Source organism: Gobio gobio, assembly GCF_949357685.1.
Source record: "Gobio gobio genome assembly, chromosome: 13".
Lineage (NCBI taxonomy): Eukaryota > Metazoa > Chordata > Actinopteri > Cypriniformes > Gobionidae > Gobio > Gobio gobio.
In genome coordinates this window covers 13,187,887-13,208,386 of record NC_137106.1, presented here as the reverse complement: position 1 = coordinate 13,208,386, position 20,500 = coordinate 13,187,887, and the positions used below count along the sequence as shown (strand labels likewise).

The window sequence follows — 20,500 nt, the reverse complement described above, 5'->3', positions numbered from 1 at the left end:
AGGAGTGTGATGAGGACCCCTAGCGGGTCCCGGCCCTCTGGTCGAGCTTTAACATACAACACACCCTCCAGACATCATTTCATTAATAAGAGACCATTTGTGACCGTAGAAAACATACACAGCTGCCCTTTATCTTTAAGCAGGACATATGGAAAAATCGTCATAATGTCTCCTTTCAGGGAAAAAAATAACACCTCAAAATCACAGAATATGTCGCCGTTTTCATATGCAAATCAAATAATATAGTAATAAAACAAAACAAAATTCAATATCTATCAAGCTAAAACTATACAAAAGGTCTTCAATGTCTTCCTCACCTCCTTATTGGCGAGTTCTCCAGGGGTAGGCCAGTTTGTGATGTCACTGAAGTCACTTGACTGCAAATAGGAACAAAGGAGAGAGAACAACATCTGAGTTGAAATGATTCATCAAGTTCTCATCCTTCATCATGACCCCTTCCTACAACATCCACTTCCTGTGAAAGGACACGAGCGCAAAACGCACGTAACAGACAACCCCTTATTAGATTCGAACAAACATAAAAACAAACAAACAAACAAACATCATTATTCCCTAATGATTCTCAACTGAAAGACGATGTGCAGATGCATGCCATGTCTACGTCCAGTTTGAATGATTTATGAACGGCAGCTGCTCCCCTCTGACATCTACGTCTCAAATACTCCTCAAGTTGAGTTTTCAACCTACACATCAATTTGGTCACTATTTAACATACAAAACATTATTCGGTCGACGTGGGGGAAGTGTGGCCGTTTCTTTCTCAGAGATCATTTCACCTTCTATAACCGGAGGAACGTCAATCATTCCTCAAGCCGCGAAGCAACCCAGAATTCCAAGCGGTGTATCGGATTCCACTATCGTCCTGAAATGGGTCCTGGGTGTCCCAGATGCTAAAGCTAGACGGTACAAACTGAATTTGTGAGGGAGTGCCTTGGCTTGGAGTAAGCAACGTGAACTAACAAGGCATAAGCAAACCGCGTCACATTCCACTCAAAAAAAACTGTAATGCTTGAGGGAACGCCAAATAACATGCTAGGGGTCACGATCGTACAAGGGAACCTGTCAAGTGTTGTGTGTGTGTGTGTAAGTGGAGACAAACTAACATGCCGTGGAGTCAGTCATGGGGACAACTCTACTGCCCCTGTTAGGACTGAATTTGAGCTCTCTATGTGCTCTCTCTGGAATGTCCCGCTGAGGTAAAAGTCAAAAACTCATGTGCTGACTCTCTGTTGACTATAACCCACAAAAAAACACAGAACAGAGCAAACAAATATCCACTTAAATACAAATACAAGCCGAGCTGCTCTATGACTGGCTGCTGCTGACCCCTGATCCAGGGCATCCAGACGCTAGACTCGCTTACACAAACAGACTGGAGGAAAAAACTGCAGATTTACACAATTAGACAGGCAAAAAAAAAAGATATGATCTGTCCAAATACATTAGTGCACTATCTATAGGTAATAGCATGGATTAAAGTTTGTTTTCTCTTTATTAAATGGATAAATGCACAGCCTGAATTGGCGATTCGCTACATAAGAGAGTGCCTTACCTTACTGGTCTTCCTGGATCTGGGTTTGCTGGCACGGACAACTTTGGCAGGACTCTGGGGTTCTGTGGACAAAGAACAAAAACAGGAGATTGTGATTTGACTGTTTGATGTGGTTCATTAGAAGTAGTAAAAGAAAAGATTTCATATTGTTGCTGTTATCAATATCATTACTACTACCATAACTGGCATGTTCGACTACTGCAACGTTAATAAACAACTCTACATAAATGCAGAAGCACGTCAGTCAACCACTGTGAGGCTGTGACATCTATCATAAACGCTTAGATGCTCAAACCACACTGTTACATTTTACTATATTTAATTCAGCCTTAATAGGATGCTTTCTTTGAATTTAACTGACATTGTATGAACAGTAACACATTAGCCAGTCATAAGTTTTTGTATAAATTACTGTATTCGGATATAATGACTTTATTGATCATTCATTCAGTAACTAAAAGACAATCTTCACAGCGGAAGAACTCTAGATTTTTGGTCGATATGGATCTAGTTTCGTCTTGTACATGCACTGCAAGCTGAACCTTCTAAGTTTAACTTATGTGATAATGAGCATTTACACATTACACCAACTCCTACAAATATGATGCAGCCAGTTGTACAGTAACCACCTGTTAAAATGACTTGCGCACTGGCACGGCAATGACTTTTAATACTTAGCAGGGCTCGACAATAAGGACTGCCCATGGCCCCGGGGGAAGCGAGAAAAACACTCGGGCCAGTTGAGGAAACTGTAACTTGCCTGATCGGGCCAGTGCTGCATCATCACGGAAGTTGACGATTTGCACGTTTTAAGCCTTGCCAACTTAAATATTCAAGCACAAGTAAACGTTATAGTACCTGGGCATCTCACAGCGTGCAAAATTCTGCAAATACTCCACATCTTCCAGAGCTTGAATGGACATATTCACACAAAATTATGTCAAAATGCCCGTCTTGTCGAGTATCATTGTAAACTAGGGGTGTAACGAGATCTCGCAAGACTAAACTGTGACGAGATTTCTCATCGAGGTGAAAAGCGGTCTAGTGTGTCATACTGTCATGGCCTGGTCATGACGGAGTGTGAGGGTGAAGTTAGGATAGAATATGCCAACGCTAAGTTTACATTACGCCTCCACTCTAGTTTTGCTTTTTATAGAATTTTTTTTTTTTAAATTCAGGTGGATAACAGTCGCTTCAATTCCATCAGCTCATTCAACACGAGCTGTTCATTGAGCGTGTGTTATGAGTGTGTGTAACATGTTAGTGGACTGGACCGTGGCGGAGGATACCTTGCGCAGCAGAAGCGTCAGACAAGTTCAGCACCACCGCTCCGTATTCACAGAGTATGCACGATCACGAAATTGAAAATAAACGGGATTGCGCATTCAAACGTGATTGCAACACGTTACCGCTGTTTGAAAGCAGCTCCCTGAGGCACGCGAATATCTCCCAATATAAAAGCCATCTAGTTGTAACCATCTCTTAGCTCCCTCTGTAGCATGCTTGAAGAAAAATGTGGTCTTTATTTGCACTTTGAATATTGAGTAGGCTACTTTGAATATGGGATTATGGTTATGGTTTGCACTTATTATCTATGATCAATTTATGGGAAGGAGTTCAGTTAGGAGGTCAAAAGAGCTCATGTGCAGAAGGTCTGAAGAGACAATCATACAGGGAAGAAGCCAGTCAGTTGACTTTTTGGCAAAACCTTTACAGTGCTAGTTGTCTTTTACTGCATATGATAATTCATACTCAGAAAGTAGACAAATACACACAAAAATGTCAAAATACTCTCATAAACAGAGTCGGTAATGTCATTGACGGCAGCTTTTCTTGATGCCGTCTCTATGATAACGTTAATCAAACAACAAAAGACGAGAAAATTCACTTGCTGTTCTAGACAGAATAACTATATTTGTAATGTATAGCCTATATTTTATCAATAAAGTACAGTGTTATTTTACGTTTGATTACAGTTTCTCTACCTACCTGAAAATGTTTATTTCAATCCCATCTTTGTTCAATTGTATTTATTTGTGCAACTGTTCATTTGTATGTTTTAAATTACTGAGTGTTTACTTGACTTTAATAATGCTTGAAAATCATATTAGGCTTTTTTTTTATTGTACATTTTTTTTTGGTATTTTTAACCTCTTAACTTGCGGCCCTATTTTTGAGAATTTTCTGAAAACAACATACCCAAATAAAAAATGTCTGCAGCTCTTAAACCCTATGGTCTATATTCATAAATATGGTCTTATTTTAAACTAGACACTTGAAATTGTGTTACCCAAGAGTCACGTTTTTTTATTTTTTTTATTGAAATTCACTTAGGGAAATATTTATGAGGCTTTAATGTTAAAGGCCTGAAAATAACCTAAATTTAAAACTGAAAGTCTGATAATGTTTTGATTCAAATTTGATACTCTCAAAAATGTAGCTTCTGTAAGCTTTTATGTCAAGATGTATGCTGGTGTTTCTTGGATTTGTCCGATCTGATCTGCACGATAGGAAATGAAAGATGAGTAGTGCGTTTATTGTGCTGATTTTTAAACGGCTGGTCCTTTAGCATTTCATCTAACCCTTTCCTCTCTGGTGTCAGAACATGAATCTTGAGTGTTTTTACTTTCAAATGACGCATAGTTTGTGATAGTTGATTGAATATTTTTTATAAAACAAAAGTAAAAACATGTCAACCCTCTCGCCCACGAACCGCTGCAGGCTAAGAGGTTAAACCATATGCAAATGTTGCTAGCCTGTTGATTTTTGTTCATGGTTTTCAGCTACAATTAAATGCTTTGCAATAATAGCCTAATAATGAATGTGAATGATATCTACGTTTTTTTGTTTTGTTTTTTTACCCTATTGGAATCTAAATTAGGAATCGATAAGAATCGGAATCGTTAAAATTAAAAATGACACCCAACCCTACTCTTGACTAAATAACTGTAATAAGGGGTAAATCAATATTTATACAGTATGCAGTGATACTTTACATTTGATTACTTTTTCTGAACCTGAAAATCTAGTTTAGACCTGCATGAAAAACCTGAAAAGAACAACTTATTTCATTTGCATATGTTTGTTCTGTTGTATTTATTCGTGCTATTGCTTCTAATTTGATTATTTGTTCTTATTTTATTACTGACTGTCTTTAACAATATCTAAAATGCATACGAGTTAGGTTAGTAGATTTTGGTGTCATAACCTTATTTATTAAAGGTCCTGTTCTTCGTGATCCCATTTTTCAAACTTTAGTTAGTGTGTAATGTTGCTGTTAGAGCATAAATAATACCTGTAAAATTATAAAGCTCAAAGTTCAATGCCAAGCGAGATATTTTATTTGACAGAAGTTCCCTTCCAAAGCCTACAGCGAACGGCTGGTCTGGACTACATCCATGTACATCCTGCTTTAATTACGTCAGTAGAGCAGTTTGTCGACTAACCTCCGCCCACAAGAATACGCGAAAAAGGGGGCGTGGTCTTGTTGCTCCCTCGTGGAGAAGAGGAAGTGTTGCGTTCGGTTCGGTTCGGTTGCGTTTGTCGCCATGTCCTTCAGACGCTGTTATTTTCATCCCGGAGTCAAATCACCTTTGTTTGGCCTTCAGGGGCTGTAGTTTGAGCGCGTTCATCTCCCCGTTATGGTAAGAGGCGTGACCTTTCCGGGCTGCTGTCGAATTACAACACGGGAACCGCTGGCACAATCAGAACTCGTTACGTATTTCTGAAGGAGGGACTTCATAGAACGAGGAAATTCTCAGGCCGTTTTGAGGACAGTGAAAACAGCAGTATACAGATAAGTAAATTGTGTGAAAAATACTGTGTTTTTTTACACATGAAACATGAACACATGTTATATTGCACACTGTAAACACAATCAAAGCTTCAAAAAAACACGAAAAACGGGACATTTAAAGGTGCACTGTTAAATTTTTTCAGTAAAATATCCAAAAACCACTAGGCCAAGTGTTATATATTTTGTTGAGTTGAGTACTTACAATATCCCAAATGTTCCCAACTATTTGTAAATTGTGTGAAAATTGCTGTTTTACCCAAGGAACCGGGACATGTGAGGGAGTCGCCTGTCGATGGCGTCATATCTGCGTTCCCTCGGTTTCCGTTTTTATTTTGCAGAAGTGCTTCACTCTTACTGCAGTGTGCAACAAGTGTCATAAAAGTAACAAAATAACATCATTTTCAACACACTCAGATGTATCTAATATGATAAACAGAGCTGCGTTACCTCATACTCATGACCGGAAAAGCAGAAATGGCGCCGGCGACTGTCATAATAAAAGTCCCGCTGCTCGTGAGGCTTGTGTTGCGCTCTTCTTATTAACAATTGCTCCTGCTTCATACTACAGTAACGTTAATAATCACATCCATGAACATCATTTCTGCCCGAGTCCTATCCACCTATCCCATTCCACCGGCTGTGAGATGGAGACCACATGTCCCAAGATTCTGCGCTCAAACTTGCCATCATCAAACTACGCCTTTGTTTTGAATAGGCGACCTCTAGTGGACGGAAAAGTTACATAGTGCAGCTTTAACGTTACATGGATCAAAAACAAATACAACAATAACCAGGCCTATTTTATTTGATTTATTTATTACTTTTTTGTGGTGGAGCAGTGAAAATTTTTCAACCGGGCCAGTAGGAAAAAAAAATCCTTCGCTTTGAGCCCTGTTTAGTAAAACAACTTTTCTTTACAGGCAATTTTCAAATTGCATTATTTCAAAATCAGCTGCTGAATACATGAGCACAGAGCCTATATTATCTATAAAAGTTATCTATTATCTATTATCTATATATTATCTATTATCTATATATTAATTAATAGCTCAAAGTATGACCATAAATACTGCATTGACTCATGAATGAACACTGAATTTTTGGTCCTCTGGATATCACAGATCTGCAATTTAAATCTACCAATGTCTCTCTCTGGGCGTACAGCGTGTCAGGTCAATACAGACTAAGTGCTGTGGACAATTATCTGGGAACAGCTTCACTTAGATTGTAAAGCCACACGCCAGCACCTGCACAGCAAGGTCACACATCCACACACGTAAAACATTAACTTCCTCTGTGAGATGGAGCAACAAACAACATTTCTATGAGGGCCAGTGAAAGTGGAGTCATCCGTGGTATTCAAATCCCCCCAACACAATGACATGGCCCCACATGGGTATTTGTGCCACTGTTCAGTTCACACAACCAACAAAGAGTTCAGCCTTTTCCTGACAAACTGCCCCCATCAACCCCACCAAAATAACAGATCTACAGAGTCACACAAGCAAACATAAACAGACAGCAACAGGAACACGAGTGTTAAAAGGCTTAATCGTGTTGTAGTCTAGCCTAACCTCTGGATTTTCAAAAGACAAGAACATTCTCGTGAAGGAAGTTAGCACAATGTAACCGCCTGTTTGCCTGTTGATGAACGTCGTCTATCCATTCATTGCAACATCAGGGGCTTTACATTTGCACAGGAGGAGTTTCAAATTCTTTGTATTTTTGGAGGAACAACTATACACAATCTAAACCCCGTTTCACAGACAGGGCTTAAGCCTAGTCCCAGACTAAAATGCTTGTTTAAACTGAAAGCAACTTGCACTGATAGGCTATATCTTAAAATATGTCAGCAACTTTTTTTCCTAAGGCCCGTTTAAAGGCCTAATCTTAAATGATCATCAAACCAACTTTATTCTTCAGAAATACAGCAAGCTTTTTCCAGTGGGAGAAACAAACACTACTTTAGGTTATAATTGCCAACAAAACCGGCTTACACTTCTTTACTTTTTTTTTTTTTGGAGCTGTTGGGATTAAACAGGCAGAGAGGGACGCCCATTTCTGGGAGTGTCCGGGGTCCTTTATCATTACTGAAAGGATGGCCTGTATGATAAGGCACTGGGCGCTTGCTGACAGTGTGGGGTGTGACCATACATACAGACTTACTGATACTGTCCCGACGACACCTTTCTGTCAGTAAGTGCCGCCCGAGGCTGAATAACTTAATTTGATGCAAACGATCATTTGAGTCACTAAAATGTCAAGCCAGAAACATTAAGAAAAGCCAGTCGGACAGCTATTCAAATCAAAAGCTGCCACTAAATAAAAGCTGAGCAAAAGTTAAGTTGCACCTTGGGTCATTTACATTTTGGGTCAGTGTACATTTTGTCTTCAAAATAGATTTTCAATCTAGTTTAAAACACATTGAAGGTGTTTTTGACTCTACACTTTCTTTGTATTCATGGTGGCTTTATATGGTTTTGAAAAACTTTAATAGCATTTCAAGAAAAGTATAACTTTAATTAGTTCAAAGATGTCATGTGCTGTAACCATCAAGTAAAAGTAATAAAATATTTTTCTTGAATTATTGCAGGTGTTAGATCTGCACGATATATCGTTTTAGCATTGATATTGCGATGTGCGAATCCACGATACGTATAGTGAAGTATAGGGATCGCACTTGATCCGTGATCCGTACAGGCCGCTGGCTTTAAAGTCCTGTCAGTTTAAACATCAAGAGCAAGACTGGAACTCGCGCGCCATTTTCTGAGAGCGCACACAGAGCCGCTCAGACAGCATGTGAACACCGAATTCAGTTCTCTTGCGCTTTTGTTGGCTTGAGCAGACACGTGCACGCAAAATAAGGTCAAAATGCCCGTCTCTGCAAGTATCCTCGTAAACACAGTCGGTTATGTGCTGTAAAGAATTGAGAAAGAAAAAGGATGCGTATCATTATATTGAATCTGTGCATTCATCTTAAAGTGACAGCAGCTTAATATACCCGGCCCGCAGCCGTGTAAGTCACCACCAATGTTAATCAAACAACAAAAGAGAAAATCACATTTGTAAATTTAGCAAAGATAAATTGTATTAATTATATTTTTCCAATTTTTCCAATATCGTGCAGCCCTAGTGAGTGTACACATCTTAAAGGGATAGTTCACCCAAAAATGAAAATTAGCCAATAAGTCATCCGAGGTGTATATGCCATTCTTCTTTAAGACGAATAAAATCTGAGTTATATTACAAAAGTCCAGGCTAATCCAAGCATTAGAATTGGATTCATAGTTGCTCTGTTTTAGAAGTCCATAAAAAGTGCATCTGCCCATCAAATAACGTGCTCCACGCGGCTTAGGGGTGTTAATAAAGGCCTTCTGAAGCGAATCGATGCATCTGTGTAAGAAAAATATCCATATTTAAAACTTTATCAAGTAAACTTTCGACCAATCGCCTTCCGTGTTCAATTTATGTAAAAATTGTTGAAAGTTCCCCTGCCGATCGAAAGACTAATGCGACCAGGTAGGCTCGTCATGACGTCACGTACGCATCTTGAGTTTCACATTCAACACTTTTCCACAGAAGGCGGTCGGTCGAAAGTTTACTTGATAAAGTTTTAAATATGAATATTTTTCTTACAAAAACACGTCGATTCGCTTCAGAAGGCCTTTATTAACACCCCGGAGCCGCGTGGAGCACGTTATTCGACGGACAGATGCACTTTTTATGGACTTCAAAAACAGAGTAACTATAAATCAAATTCTAATGCTTGGATTAGCCTGGACTTTTGTAATATAACTGATTTTATTCGTCTGAAAGAAGAATATCATCACTTGGGGGTGAGTAAATTATGGGCTAATTTACATTTTTGGGTGAACTATCCCTTTAATAAAAGCATTGAAATATATTTCTCCAATGTTTTTTAACAGACATCCTCAGTTATGAATTAATTTATCATTATGTCTTTTGAGTCACACCATGTGACATTTTACAATCTGAACCAGTCATAAAACGTCAATTTATTTGATATTCATTTGCACATTTATTGTTTTATTAAATGAATAGATAAGGCAAAAATAATAAATAGTGTCACTGGCTCAAGTTGGTTTTCCAAACAGCTAAAAAGTTTGGGTTATCCAACATTTGGCGAGCAAATTAATCAGTTTCCTATACACTACCATTCAAAAAAAAAAAAAAAAACACATACACATACACATACACAATCCTGTTTTTACTGTATTTTTGATCAAATAAATGCAGTTTAGTGATCTTAAGAGGCTGCTTTCATCTTACTATCCCCAAACTTTTAAAAGGTAGCGTACATTACATAAATTTGGCACCTCCGAAAAGTGAGAAAAAAAGAGTTTGAAAATGTGACCGTCACATAAAGCCAAAGAGGTTTCTATTCTGACCTTTTTTTAATTACCGCATGCAGGTATCACTGCAGTCAAAGTAGACAATGCTGCCTACCACAAAGACGCTGTCACAACAACACAAACACACAGGGGAGAAGTCTATTCTCAAATGTCAGCCACAAAGTCATGTGTACAGACTCTAGGAGCAGTGGCATGGTTGTTAAAACACTGCTATCAGTCTATACATCATCTGACAGCATTTTGATCATTCAAAGTGAAGCGCACATTCCTGATTTTCAACACGGATCCCTAAGGATCCACCTGAGAGCTTCTTTCATATCACACAGCCCCATTCATAAATACTTGGAATTATGACGTATCCCACATTGCAGAAAGCACAAAGACCTTTGGCTTAACAAGGTCAGCGAGATCTACAGCTCTGTTCATTCATCAGAACAATGACATGTGCAATGCACAGAGATTGACATAACTCGCACAACAGACGACTGGTTCGGTCAAACCACAAAGGAGAAATGCTCATTTATGACATCTCCAGACAAACTGAACGCAACGGGGGGGGGTTTTTCATAAGAAAAAACAGGAAATCGATCATGAAACCCCTCAGTTGACTACTGGTTCACTGAATTACATCATTCAAAGACTGAAACAATTATACAAACAACACTGATTGCCTCGGAGTGGCTTGAAAACATCATTTCCATTTGACAAGACGCCCATCATCACCCAAGTACGGCTTCAACCAATAGTTTTGGATGGCCAAAATCATTGACTGAAATCTCCATTAATTAGCCTTTTTTTAATTTAACCTAAATTAAAACTGAATAAGGAAAAGTAATTTAGTACAAAATGGAACTAATTTCATAGGGCCCTAAGATTTTGAGTAGGGGTGCTCCGATCGATCGGCAACCGATCTCGATCGGTCGATAATCGCTTTGGGATGATTGATCGGCGGTCTCCAAAAAGGCCGATCTCATGAACCGATCGCATGCTGACGACACATAAAACCCGCACCTGCCGTGAGAGCTAGGGCATGATATGCAGCGACACCTCATTCTCTTTCTCTTTCCAGCGCGGGTAAAATAATTATAATGCTGAAGGTGAGGTACAATTCATATTTCTATATTAAATAACTTACGCAGTCATTTGAAAACTTTCTGTGGGACGTAAGTTCATGTGCACTAAAATCGAGCTGCACAGTTGACACAGGATTTGCCACTTTGCAAAATCGAGGCAGTGTCGCATCGTCACACACACACACACACACACACCAATATTAATTTACATTTGATTTCTTATTAAATGTCTTTAGTATTTCTTACCTCAATACTAATGTTAGACCTACCTGAAAATTTGTTTTTAAAAACAAAAATGCACTGCATGATCAAATATTTAGGTGAGATAATTATATAAATTTTATTATATACATTTATTTGGGAAAGATGGCCTACAGTAGCCTTAAGTTGTCTCATTTTCTAAAATAAACACTTGGTGGTTCTTCAAGATCTTGACTCAGTTAATTTAGAGTTAGTTTCATTTCTACAAATGGTGCAAACTCTGCAAGATTATAGATAAAAGATTGCCATTCCCCTGCCATTCTGTGATCGGCAGTGATCGGCAATCGGCAAATCATGATCTTGGTGATCGGTAATCAGCCCCAAAAATGCTGATCGGAGCATCTCTAATTTTGAGCATTTTAACTTTTTTACCGCAGGTGTGTGATGACGCTGCGCGTGTTTTAGAAACGCCCGTATTCTGCTTCCTTCCAATTCCACACACACTCACACACACACCGCTTGAACCTTCTGTAAAATAAGCTTTCATAAAGTTCGGAAAAGATGAAGCGAATTAGGGACATTCACGGGCTTCGTTGCACAGGATGCGCTGTGATAAACACACGCTTTGCTTGATGTTACGCTTGCAGTGTGCAGGCTCGCCAGCCAGGATTTTTTTGTTTGGAATGCACTAAATGTACTTGGGTCTCAAAATGCGCTAATGACGCAAAATTATATTATATTATAGAAATGTTATATTTATATAAAAGAATATCTTCATTTGTGCTCCGAAGATGAACAATAAATCTATGTGTTTGGAACGACATGAGGGTGAGAAATTATTGACAGAATTTACATTTTTGGGTGAACTAACCCTTTAAATACTGAAAGCACTCTTTGTTTATTGCTTGTAATATTTTTCGTTCCTCTTTATTACTTACTACTTGCTTTTATGTTTTGAAGCTATATTAGTTTATATATTTAATTGTTTTGATGTCATTTTTTATGTGTAATAATTTTTTTTAAGTACTTATTACATATGTAATTAAAACAAGGTTTTAATATGTATTAATAAGTAGAATCGTTTTGGAAACGGATGGTGACTTCCAGAATCGAATCGGATCGTGAGGTGCCTAAAGATTCCTTGTTTAATGAGATGCACAAAGTTGCTTTAATCAGACCCTGAAATAAGATCCTTAACAACAAGCGTATGAACAAAATCTGTACATCTGCGAATAGGCATCTAGCTTTTCTGGTTTGCGATTTTCTAATTAATTTAAGTGACTTTTAGTTATTTAAAGATAAAGTGCAGATTTTTTTTGCAGTCACATTACCTGTTTTCAAACAGGTTTCCCTCGTTAACCGGACCAAAAAAAATAGTGTCGCCAAAAATCTACACCACAGTTTAAGCCAATCTATTTCAAAGGTATTCCGTTTTAGGGAGTGGTCTAGTACTACATATGCTACTATAAAACTACACCATACTGTCATAGTCATTTCAACTCAACAGGTGAGCGGCACACCACCACAAACACTAAGTAGATCCAAAAACCAAAACACAATGCGTAAGAGTGGGGTTTAAACTCCAGTGTACAGCACTGAGGGTGTAAAGGCCTCTCATGAGCTCCTGCTGGAGTTGCAGTGCTCAGCACTCCACGTGCTCCTGTGCAACTCGATCAGATGGGGTGGAGAAAGGGGGGGTTGAATGTGCCCACATCAGCAAGTCTGTCCAAATACACCCAAATGATCGAGGCACACAGTCTGTCGGCAGAATGATGTGGGAACGGGCGTTATGATGGGCGTTTATTCCCACTACCACCATATTTGGTCACATCACAAATGGCAAAAACGAGCTCCGGGCTTCCTGACAGCAACATGCACTGCGTTTAACAGCTAAAACAACTTGAACTAACCCAAAACCTATTAAAATGCCCTCTATAAATAACCATGAGTAAAAGAGTATGGCCAGGGTGTGTGTTTTATGTATTCTCTAACTTAAAACAACAGCAGTGTTTTAATCAGGCGAGCTGGGACAGCACAGCATGTTAGCCAAACCACAAACACTAAAAGCATAAAACACCGTAGTGACAGTCACATCCACTTACATAGCATTTTAAATGTGTGAGCATTTTGACCTCATTGTTTTATACCGCTTTAGGGATTAAACGAGCTGTGGGTTTAGCGTGATGATAAATAGTAAAGTCAGATTGGTGAATGAATCGTTCTTAGAGTCGGATCTTTTCAATGAATCGGAGCAAAGCGATCTCTGAAAGACTTGTTTACGTCTCGGAATGTTCCAAATAAAACGTACTGGAAACATGTTCACAACTTTACCTCATAACAGTTGTGTGAACACGCATACGAAGAATAGTTGTTTTCAATAAACAACATTTCATAATTCAGTTGAATCAAAAGCTGAATTATGGAACTGATTAATGTAAATGCTCATTTTGAGTTCCAAATGAGTTAATTAACAATATAATTATATAAAGTATTAATAAAAAGTACATTAAACAGCAATAAGTTAGTCTTTATTAAAAAAAAATAGGGGATAATGTCACACAAAGGTTGCCAAGGGTGACGTCATAATTCAGAATGGCTGAATCAGTCCGAACTGTTCGAAAGAACCGACTCGCTGAAATGAGTCGGACGTCCAATCACTACTGCTAAAGCTACAAGCCACGCCCCCGTCTCCGATTGGCTCGTTACTCTGACCATGTATGAAAAACACACTTTACGGATATGGGCACAAAGTTTATGAATTATCAATAAATGAGAGAATAGTCGATGTTATCGTATGTTTCCAAGCACAGGTGCACGAGAATGCAAAAAAGGTTATAAAAGTGAACTGAAAGGAGTTTAATGGCCGCTCCTGGTTTGCAGTAGCACATGCGAGCTAACAGAGCACATGTGTGCACGAGAATAAATGCTGTTGGAGGCATAAATGTCGTGTGGGCATAAACTCTACCTGTTGGTAGCGAGTTGTTGTTGGTGGTGGCATTATTAGGAGGGCATGCGTTCTTCTTCGTCCACGGGTTCACTTTCGGCGGAGGAGCCTCGATCACTTGCTTCTGGGCAGTTTCTGCTTTGTGGCTCGGTGCATTCTGCTCATTCTCCTTGTCGTTCGTGCTCAACCCATCCGCTTTGCTTTCCATGTCCCCCTGTTTTTGGTGTTTAGAGTCGACCTGAGGAGGATCCTGCTGCTCCTCCTCGTGGCTCGCTCGATCGGGTTTCTTGGGTCGATCCGCGTCCGACTTGTTTTGGTTCCCTTCGCCCAAACAACTGACTGTCACGTCCAAGTCACTCGCAACTTCAGTGGTCATGGTTCAAATGCACAAACGCCCACGCACACACGTTGTTGTTTTTCACTATCCCGCAATATTTGTTTCCCAGCGCAAACGAAGAGAAGGGCTCGGCGAAAGCTGTTGCAGGCTAGATCGCAAGTTGACAGCCAGCAGCTTGAAACACGGCGGAGAGCTGCATCGGACTTTTTTCGTGTTTTTAAATGTCAAAATGCTCGATCCCTTAAAGAAGCCATGTTGTGCGGTCACGCTAACTGATTATAGTACGCCAAACGAAGGAAATAAAAACTTTGCGAATGTGTTCAACCCACTTCACGATTTGGCTGATCGGCAACTCACCTAAATAAAAGGAAATACTACGAACGGCCACGAGTCATTGGACGAGTGTGTGTCCCCTCTCTGTCGCCCCTCGCGGCCGCAGAGCGGCACTGCAGGACAGGAGAACGTGTTAATTAGAGACGGTGTTGCCATGTCCACTGTTTTTGAATAAGGCTTGTCCATAGGGGCAGTCGCCGGTTGCATAACATTTATTTATTTTTTCTTTCTTTATAGTTTTTTTCTTTGCTTATTTCCAAAATATTTGGACTTGGCGAAGTATGACTGACCACTAAGAGCAGCTGTCAAATATATATTTGTTTGTTTGCTTGTTTTGGGGAAAGTCGTACTTTCAATGTTAGGCTATGTAACAATTAACCGCATAAAAAGACTGCATGTTTATTCCTGACAACGTTTTTATGTGTAAAAAGAAAAAGAAAAGGTGTCCATCGGTTTTATTATTATAAATTCCTGCTGTTTGTTTTCCCGTCTCAGCTGTTCCCCAATTTGTGTGTATGTGCACACTTTTTCATTTTTCCATAATAAAAAAAAAGAAATCGAGATGTATGCTTTATTCTGATGGCGAGTTGTATGTATATAATAGCTACAATGTGCAATTGTCTTACTTAGTGTATGTTTTATGCAAATTAATTGTACAATACATCAGATCAAATCTTTTTTTAAAGAGGTTTTATGCTTATTTGGAGCTTGTTTTGTCAGGTTCCTGTTTTTTTGTGTTTTTTTTTTTGCGATCTGGCAACACTGATCAGATGCAGTCTGACCCCAGATAGCAAAAAATATCGGCACGGCTTCTTTTTGCCGCCGGCCCTAAGCTGTCGGCTATAGGTGCGTCCCGCTGGCGGTGATGAAACGTTTGCCGCCGAATACGTCACTCCCATTTCTTGCGAGATGCCGCGGCCGACTAGCCGGCGGGCCGCCGGCTTCATTTTCTCTGGCGGTTGCCTCCGCCTAATGGACCGCGGCCGGCTGGCGGCAAGCCGCTGTGAAATACAAGGATTTCTACTCTCAAATTCGACCAGCCACGTTGGCTATGTTTGGCTTGTTGGGAAATAGAGTGGAACTGACAGCATTTTAACTAGTTCTCACATTTGAAGCGATTATAAAATCATAATAGCCTATATGTGAATTATATCAAATATTAGTTTTTTTTTGCTCCAAAGCCATTAGGGTTTATAACAGATTCTTGACTCTTGATTCCATGATAAGGTTAGGTTTAGGAAATTACATTTAAATTTTCACTTGATTATTTGCATGTCGAGTGTGTTTAAACAGTGTTGGTCAATTTGACCCATAATGGATGTAATACTTTTTTTTTTTTTTTAGCATAATAGGAGGGTTAAGAAAGTTTGAAAGTTCATTTTAGGATAACACTTATTTTTGTATTGCCCTTTTTTCTATTTCTTTTTGGACTGACTTTAAAATAGACATGACAAAAAATTAGAACTAACTTCATGACATTTTACTTTGTTTTCAAAACCCATATTTTTCTGAAAAACAAAAATATATTATTAATTATTTAGGAAAAATTCTACATTCATAAGACAAGAATAACTCAAAAGAAGCCCTCTAATATTACCTCTTATAAAGCTGATTTTTACAATATTTGAAACCCTCTCAAACATGAGGTCGCAAAACAAAAAGCTTACAAAAACAGAAACCTGAAAGCTTTTCAATTTCATGTGACTGCCTTAATATTATAAAGTATTTTCTATCTCAGAATTCTTATTTTTATTATTTATTTTATATACAGTGTTACATTTGTTGTTATTCTTTGTTCTACATATTCGGAACTGTACCACAATGCTTTATTATTTTTATTTTTCTCTCATTGTACTTTTTGTATTGTACTTGTCTATACATGTACTAATTTAAATAAAAATAAAATAAAAAAAAAAACAGAGAAGTACCTCCACCGGCCGAGAGGGGCAGTATACCTAAAAAAGACGGAAGACAAACCGGTAAAACATACAGATTTACCATCAGCGGCCGCTCATCACATGGTTTTAGTATTTGAAGAGAGGAGATCAGAAAATATCCTCGACTACGAGCGTTTAAGTAAGTACATGTTTCCTTTTTGTGTCACACAATATTATGTTCATTTTTGATGTATATACCGGTAGGTTGTTTTAATTAGTTTGTTCAGACACGCACGCTGATATAGTGCACAATACACAGTGTTAGCTAACACGTGCTGTTTCGCCTTTTTTACACACTGAGTTCAAGCATGTGCTACATGTTAAAATGTATCTAGCTACTGTAGGTAAGTTAGCCAAAGCTTTACATCTAGAAAGACTTAAGTTTAACTTTTGGTGTTTTCTAACAAAACAGAATGATGTATATAGGTTATTTAAATTATTTTGTTAGTCCGAACAAGCATGCTGCTAGGTCAGTTTTAGCAAGTGTTAGCTAACATGTGCTGTGTTGCTACTGTTCTTCTAGCATTTAAGGTCATTTATGAGTTATTTCTCTGAACTGCTGTACTTATTATGTTTGAGGACAATGCAGTTTACTTGATTCACTACACTGAATGAATACATTTTACTGTTCCACATTTGGCTGACCAGTTTTTCCCCCCACAGCATAGCTACTGTATATTCTGTATTTAACGTTAACAATGCGGTTTTGTTCACATTTTCTTGCAGATACCTTGACCAGAGCACAATCGGTTATCTTCATCCAAGAGACCTATTGTTGGACAATCGTTTCGGCTTTCAAGGTAAATAAATTGTTAGTCACAATGTCTAGTTATTGGGCTATAAGGAGAAGAATATTGAAAGGAGTTGAGATGGACAAACAGGAAATTGCAGATGTTGGAAACTTTAACAGTATGGAAAATTGTGCCTGTAGTTGTTGTTTTATATATATATATATATATATATATATATATATATATATATATATATATATATATATATAATTAAAATAAAATATTTTTTATGTAGATTTCCAGAATGAGAACCAAGCCCTGAGGGAAAGCAATGCACGAGCAGGTGAGAACATGCACTCTTTCTTAAATTTTACTTTTTTGACTGTGATGTAGGTCCAAAATTACCAAATGCCTTTCATTTTGTAGCTTCGGATGACAGCGGCTCACTTCATGAGCAGGTGAAGCAAGTTGGGACAATGTTGACGACGTTTGCTCGTACTGGGCAATCAGGTACAACTTGCAAACAACACCTGTGGTTGTTGGTTTAATTCCCACTGGGGCCACCTGTACATGTAGTAGACCTAGTTGTAAATGTCATAGTTTAGTAGTTGAGGGACCAGGACTGACTGCTTTATTCTTTTATTCTGTGAACCCCTGTAGGTGCAGATCAGACCCTAATGCTGCGACGTCTTGGAGAGTTTGGCGATGTTGTGCGTAGCATGGACAACAAAATGGACACTATGCTGCAACATTTCAGTGCCAATGTGTCTTTTGGAGAGTTATCCCTGCCAGGGGGTCTGTTACTCCCCCTAGACAACCCATTTGGCGTTGCTTGACAACAGTTTGAGGCAGGATAAAGAGCTCCAGTAAGTGTGCTGATTTTGTTTATAATGCTGTAGGGTAATCTAAAAAGTAAAATTTAAGATTGTACACTGCATATTCTACAGTCTGAATCACAGCCTGTCACATTTTTATATTTATGTATGAGAAGCTTCAGAGATATGTAATTTGTAACACTTTTTTGTATTTTCAGCTTCGGTTTTTGGCAATCAAATGTGGGAGGGACCTAAAGACAACCGTGTGGCGAATGCTTTAGAGTATCTTCTCTAATCACCTTTCCATTAATACAACCTGGACGGGTGTAGGGGATAAAGCATGTTTTAGAGACATGTTCCTGAAGACCATTGTTCAAAGTAATATATATATAAATATATAAATTTGTTATATATTTAAGTAGATGTGTGTGGCCTTATGACATTCACATGGAATGACAGATCTGTATTTTCTACAGGAGCCATCCGGAAGAACCCGGCAACCCAGGATGCCACTGATGAGGCGGTCCAGGTTAGCGCTATGCGTTACCTGAAAGGAGCATCTGATCGTGAAGGTGGAAAAAGACGCCGCACAGCTGAGAGGGACCCACAGCCGACCTCTTACACCTAGGCTGACTACTGACACCTGGAACCCTTTCTTTATCCTGCAGTCAGTAACATCAAGACCCCTAAAGAAGCCAGAAGTTTCAGGCTACACTCACCCAATCCACACTGTTCACTGTGGAAATTACTTTTTTTTTATTCCCTGTGACCCTGCCTTGAAGGCAGCTCCTTGGATAGATATGGGATGGCGAGGTTGTTTGTCCTTTATATAGGCGCACAAGAAATCACTGAAGATAAGCCAATTTGCGCTGCCTCATTCTGGAGGTCGGGGAAAACCGGAGAACCCATAGTCAGGCTTGTTATAATGTTCTGTTCTACTACTGTTCTATTCTTCTCCAGAGCTTTACTCTAAATTATTACCATTTATGCTATTGTTAGAAATGGCTTGTTAAATGTGATGTTATACCTAGATTTATTTGGTATCCTGCACATTCTTTGGTACCAAATATCCTCATTATTTGATATAATATTTAATGGTAATTCTTTTCATCCCAGAGCTGACCTATTTGTTATTAACAAATATTGTAAGTGTTATAATTTGCTTGTAAGGCTGTTTTTTTTTTTTTTTTTTTAAACCAAAATTTAATTGGAAACATGCAGGTTCTTTAGTAAAAATGTTTTTTGTTATTTATAGGCCTATTTAAGCTTATTTATTGTCTGTTATATTTAATTTATATTATCTTGTATCATTGACAGTTAATGTACTTTGAAATGTGGAATAAAAATGCCAAATGGGAATGTATCTGGTTTGTTCAATTATTATCCATCATAAACTGCATGTTACAAATATATGAATAATAAATAAATATATATATTATTTATTACACAATAAGCGGAGGCAGATCGTTCGAAAAAAGCGTTTGCCTCCGCCGGGCCGCCTTCTGGTATAAAGGCGGCGGAACGGCGGTTTGCCTGCGGGCCGGCGGCGGTACGAAGGCGGTAGGAAGCCGGCTGCCGCTTTTAAAAAGCGGCTGCCGCCGGCGGTGCGCCGTCAAACGTGTTTGCGATTACGCAATTCTGACGCTTCTACAGCCGCCGGATCACCGCCGGTGGTCCGCCGACTCATTGCTATCTGGGACGTGGCCTTTCCCCCAGTCAACACAGCCACAGACTGTTACAAAAACCGAAAAAACATCAAACGTGACAGCGCATTGATTTCATCTGCTTTAAAGCCTTTGCAAATTTAGAAATATGAACACGCTTACAGAACGTTATAAGTAGCACTGAACTGAATTTGGCACCGAGTGCACATTAACAACTTAAGTCAGGCCTGCTGTTTATCTATGAGAAGTTGTACTATTAATGAAAGAAGAGATGAAAGTTAAAAAAACATTTTTTTAAATGGCTTAAATCTCGTTTCCGACTCAAGAACATGAAAGTGGTTAGAAATATGTCTCCCTTACATTTTTGCAATTCAGAGATGATAATGTCTGAGTAACACCTTCAAATGACTGATGTGTGGATGTCGAGTAAAGTACAAAATAATGTCAGGTTTTCTCACTTCGCCTCCTTCGGCCACAATCTGCAATTTCAGTCTAACATGTTCATGAACAAACGCACTGCCTTTCAAATACATAAGGTGGCAGTCAGATGATATAAAATATTATCTTATCAAAAAACTGAAAAAGTACACAACTCCATTACTTAAGTAAAAGTAAAAATACTATTGGTTAAATATTACTCCATTACAAGTAAAAGTTGTAAAGTTAGATTTTTACTTAAGTAAAAGTACAGAAGTACTTTCTTTTAAAAGTACTTAAGTATCA

At 38.6% G+C, this 20,500-nt stretch overlaps 2 protein-coding genes across 4 annotated transcripts in view; one reads left to right on the top strand and one right to left on the bottom strand.

Annotated features, from left to right (window-relative positions):
• Positions 1-14,734, bottom strand: part of larp1b (La ribonucleoprotein 1B) — a 47,959-nt gene extending 33,225 nt beyond the window's left edge. Inside the window, exons 1-3 of one of the 2 annotated variants that reach the window (XM_079833804.1) lie at positions 13,982-14,734; positions 1,574-1,635; positions 318-377 (exon numbers count right to left, since the gene is read on the bottom strand). In XM_079833804.1, coding sequence (XP_079689930.1) covers positions 318-377; positions 1,574-1,635; positions 13,982-14,336 — 477 coding nt within the window. In that variant the 5' untranslated portion in view covers positions 14,337-14,734. The remainder of the gene's footprint in view (positions 1-317; positions 378-1,573; positions 1,636-13,981) is intronic. The other variant, XM_079833805.1, reaches the window with a different exon arrangement.
• Positions 14,735-16,371: 1,637 nt separating this feature from the next.
• LOC307136119 (uncharacterized protein) lies at positions 16,372-19,474 on the top strand. 2 transcript variants are annotated; one of them, XM_079832900.1, is made up of 7 exons: positions 16,372-16,706; positions 17,294-17,367; positions 17,602-17,641; positions 17,725-17,808; positions 17,959-18,164; positions 18,332-18,491; positions 18,590-19,474. In XM_079832900.1, exons 1-5 carry the CDS (start codon positions 16,649-16,651, stop codon positions 18,132-18,134), a joined length of 432 nt encoding a protein of 143 aa, XP_079689026.1. In that variant the 5' UTR covers positions 16,372-16,648; the 3' UTR covers positions 18,135-18,164; positions 18,332-18,491; positions 18,590-19,474. The 2 variants fall into 2 exon arrangements, 1 of the variants encoding a protein (XP_079689026.1); XR_013817737.1 differs by having other exon boundaries at positions 16,612-16,706; positions 17,594-17,641.
• The last annotated feature ends 1,026 nt before the right edge of the window (positions 19,475-20,500 follow it).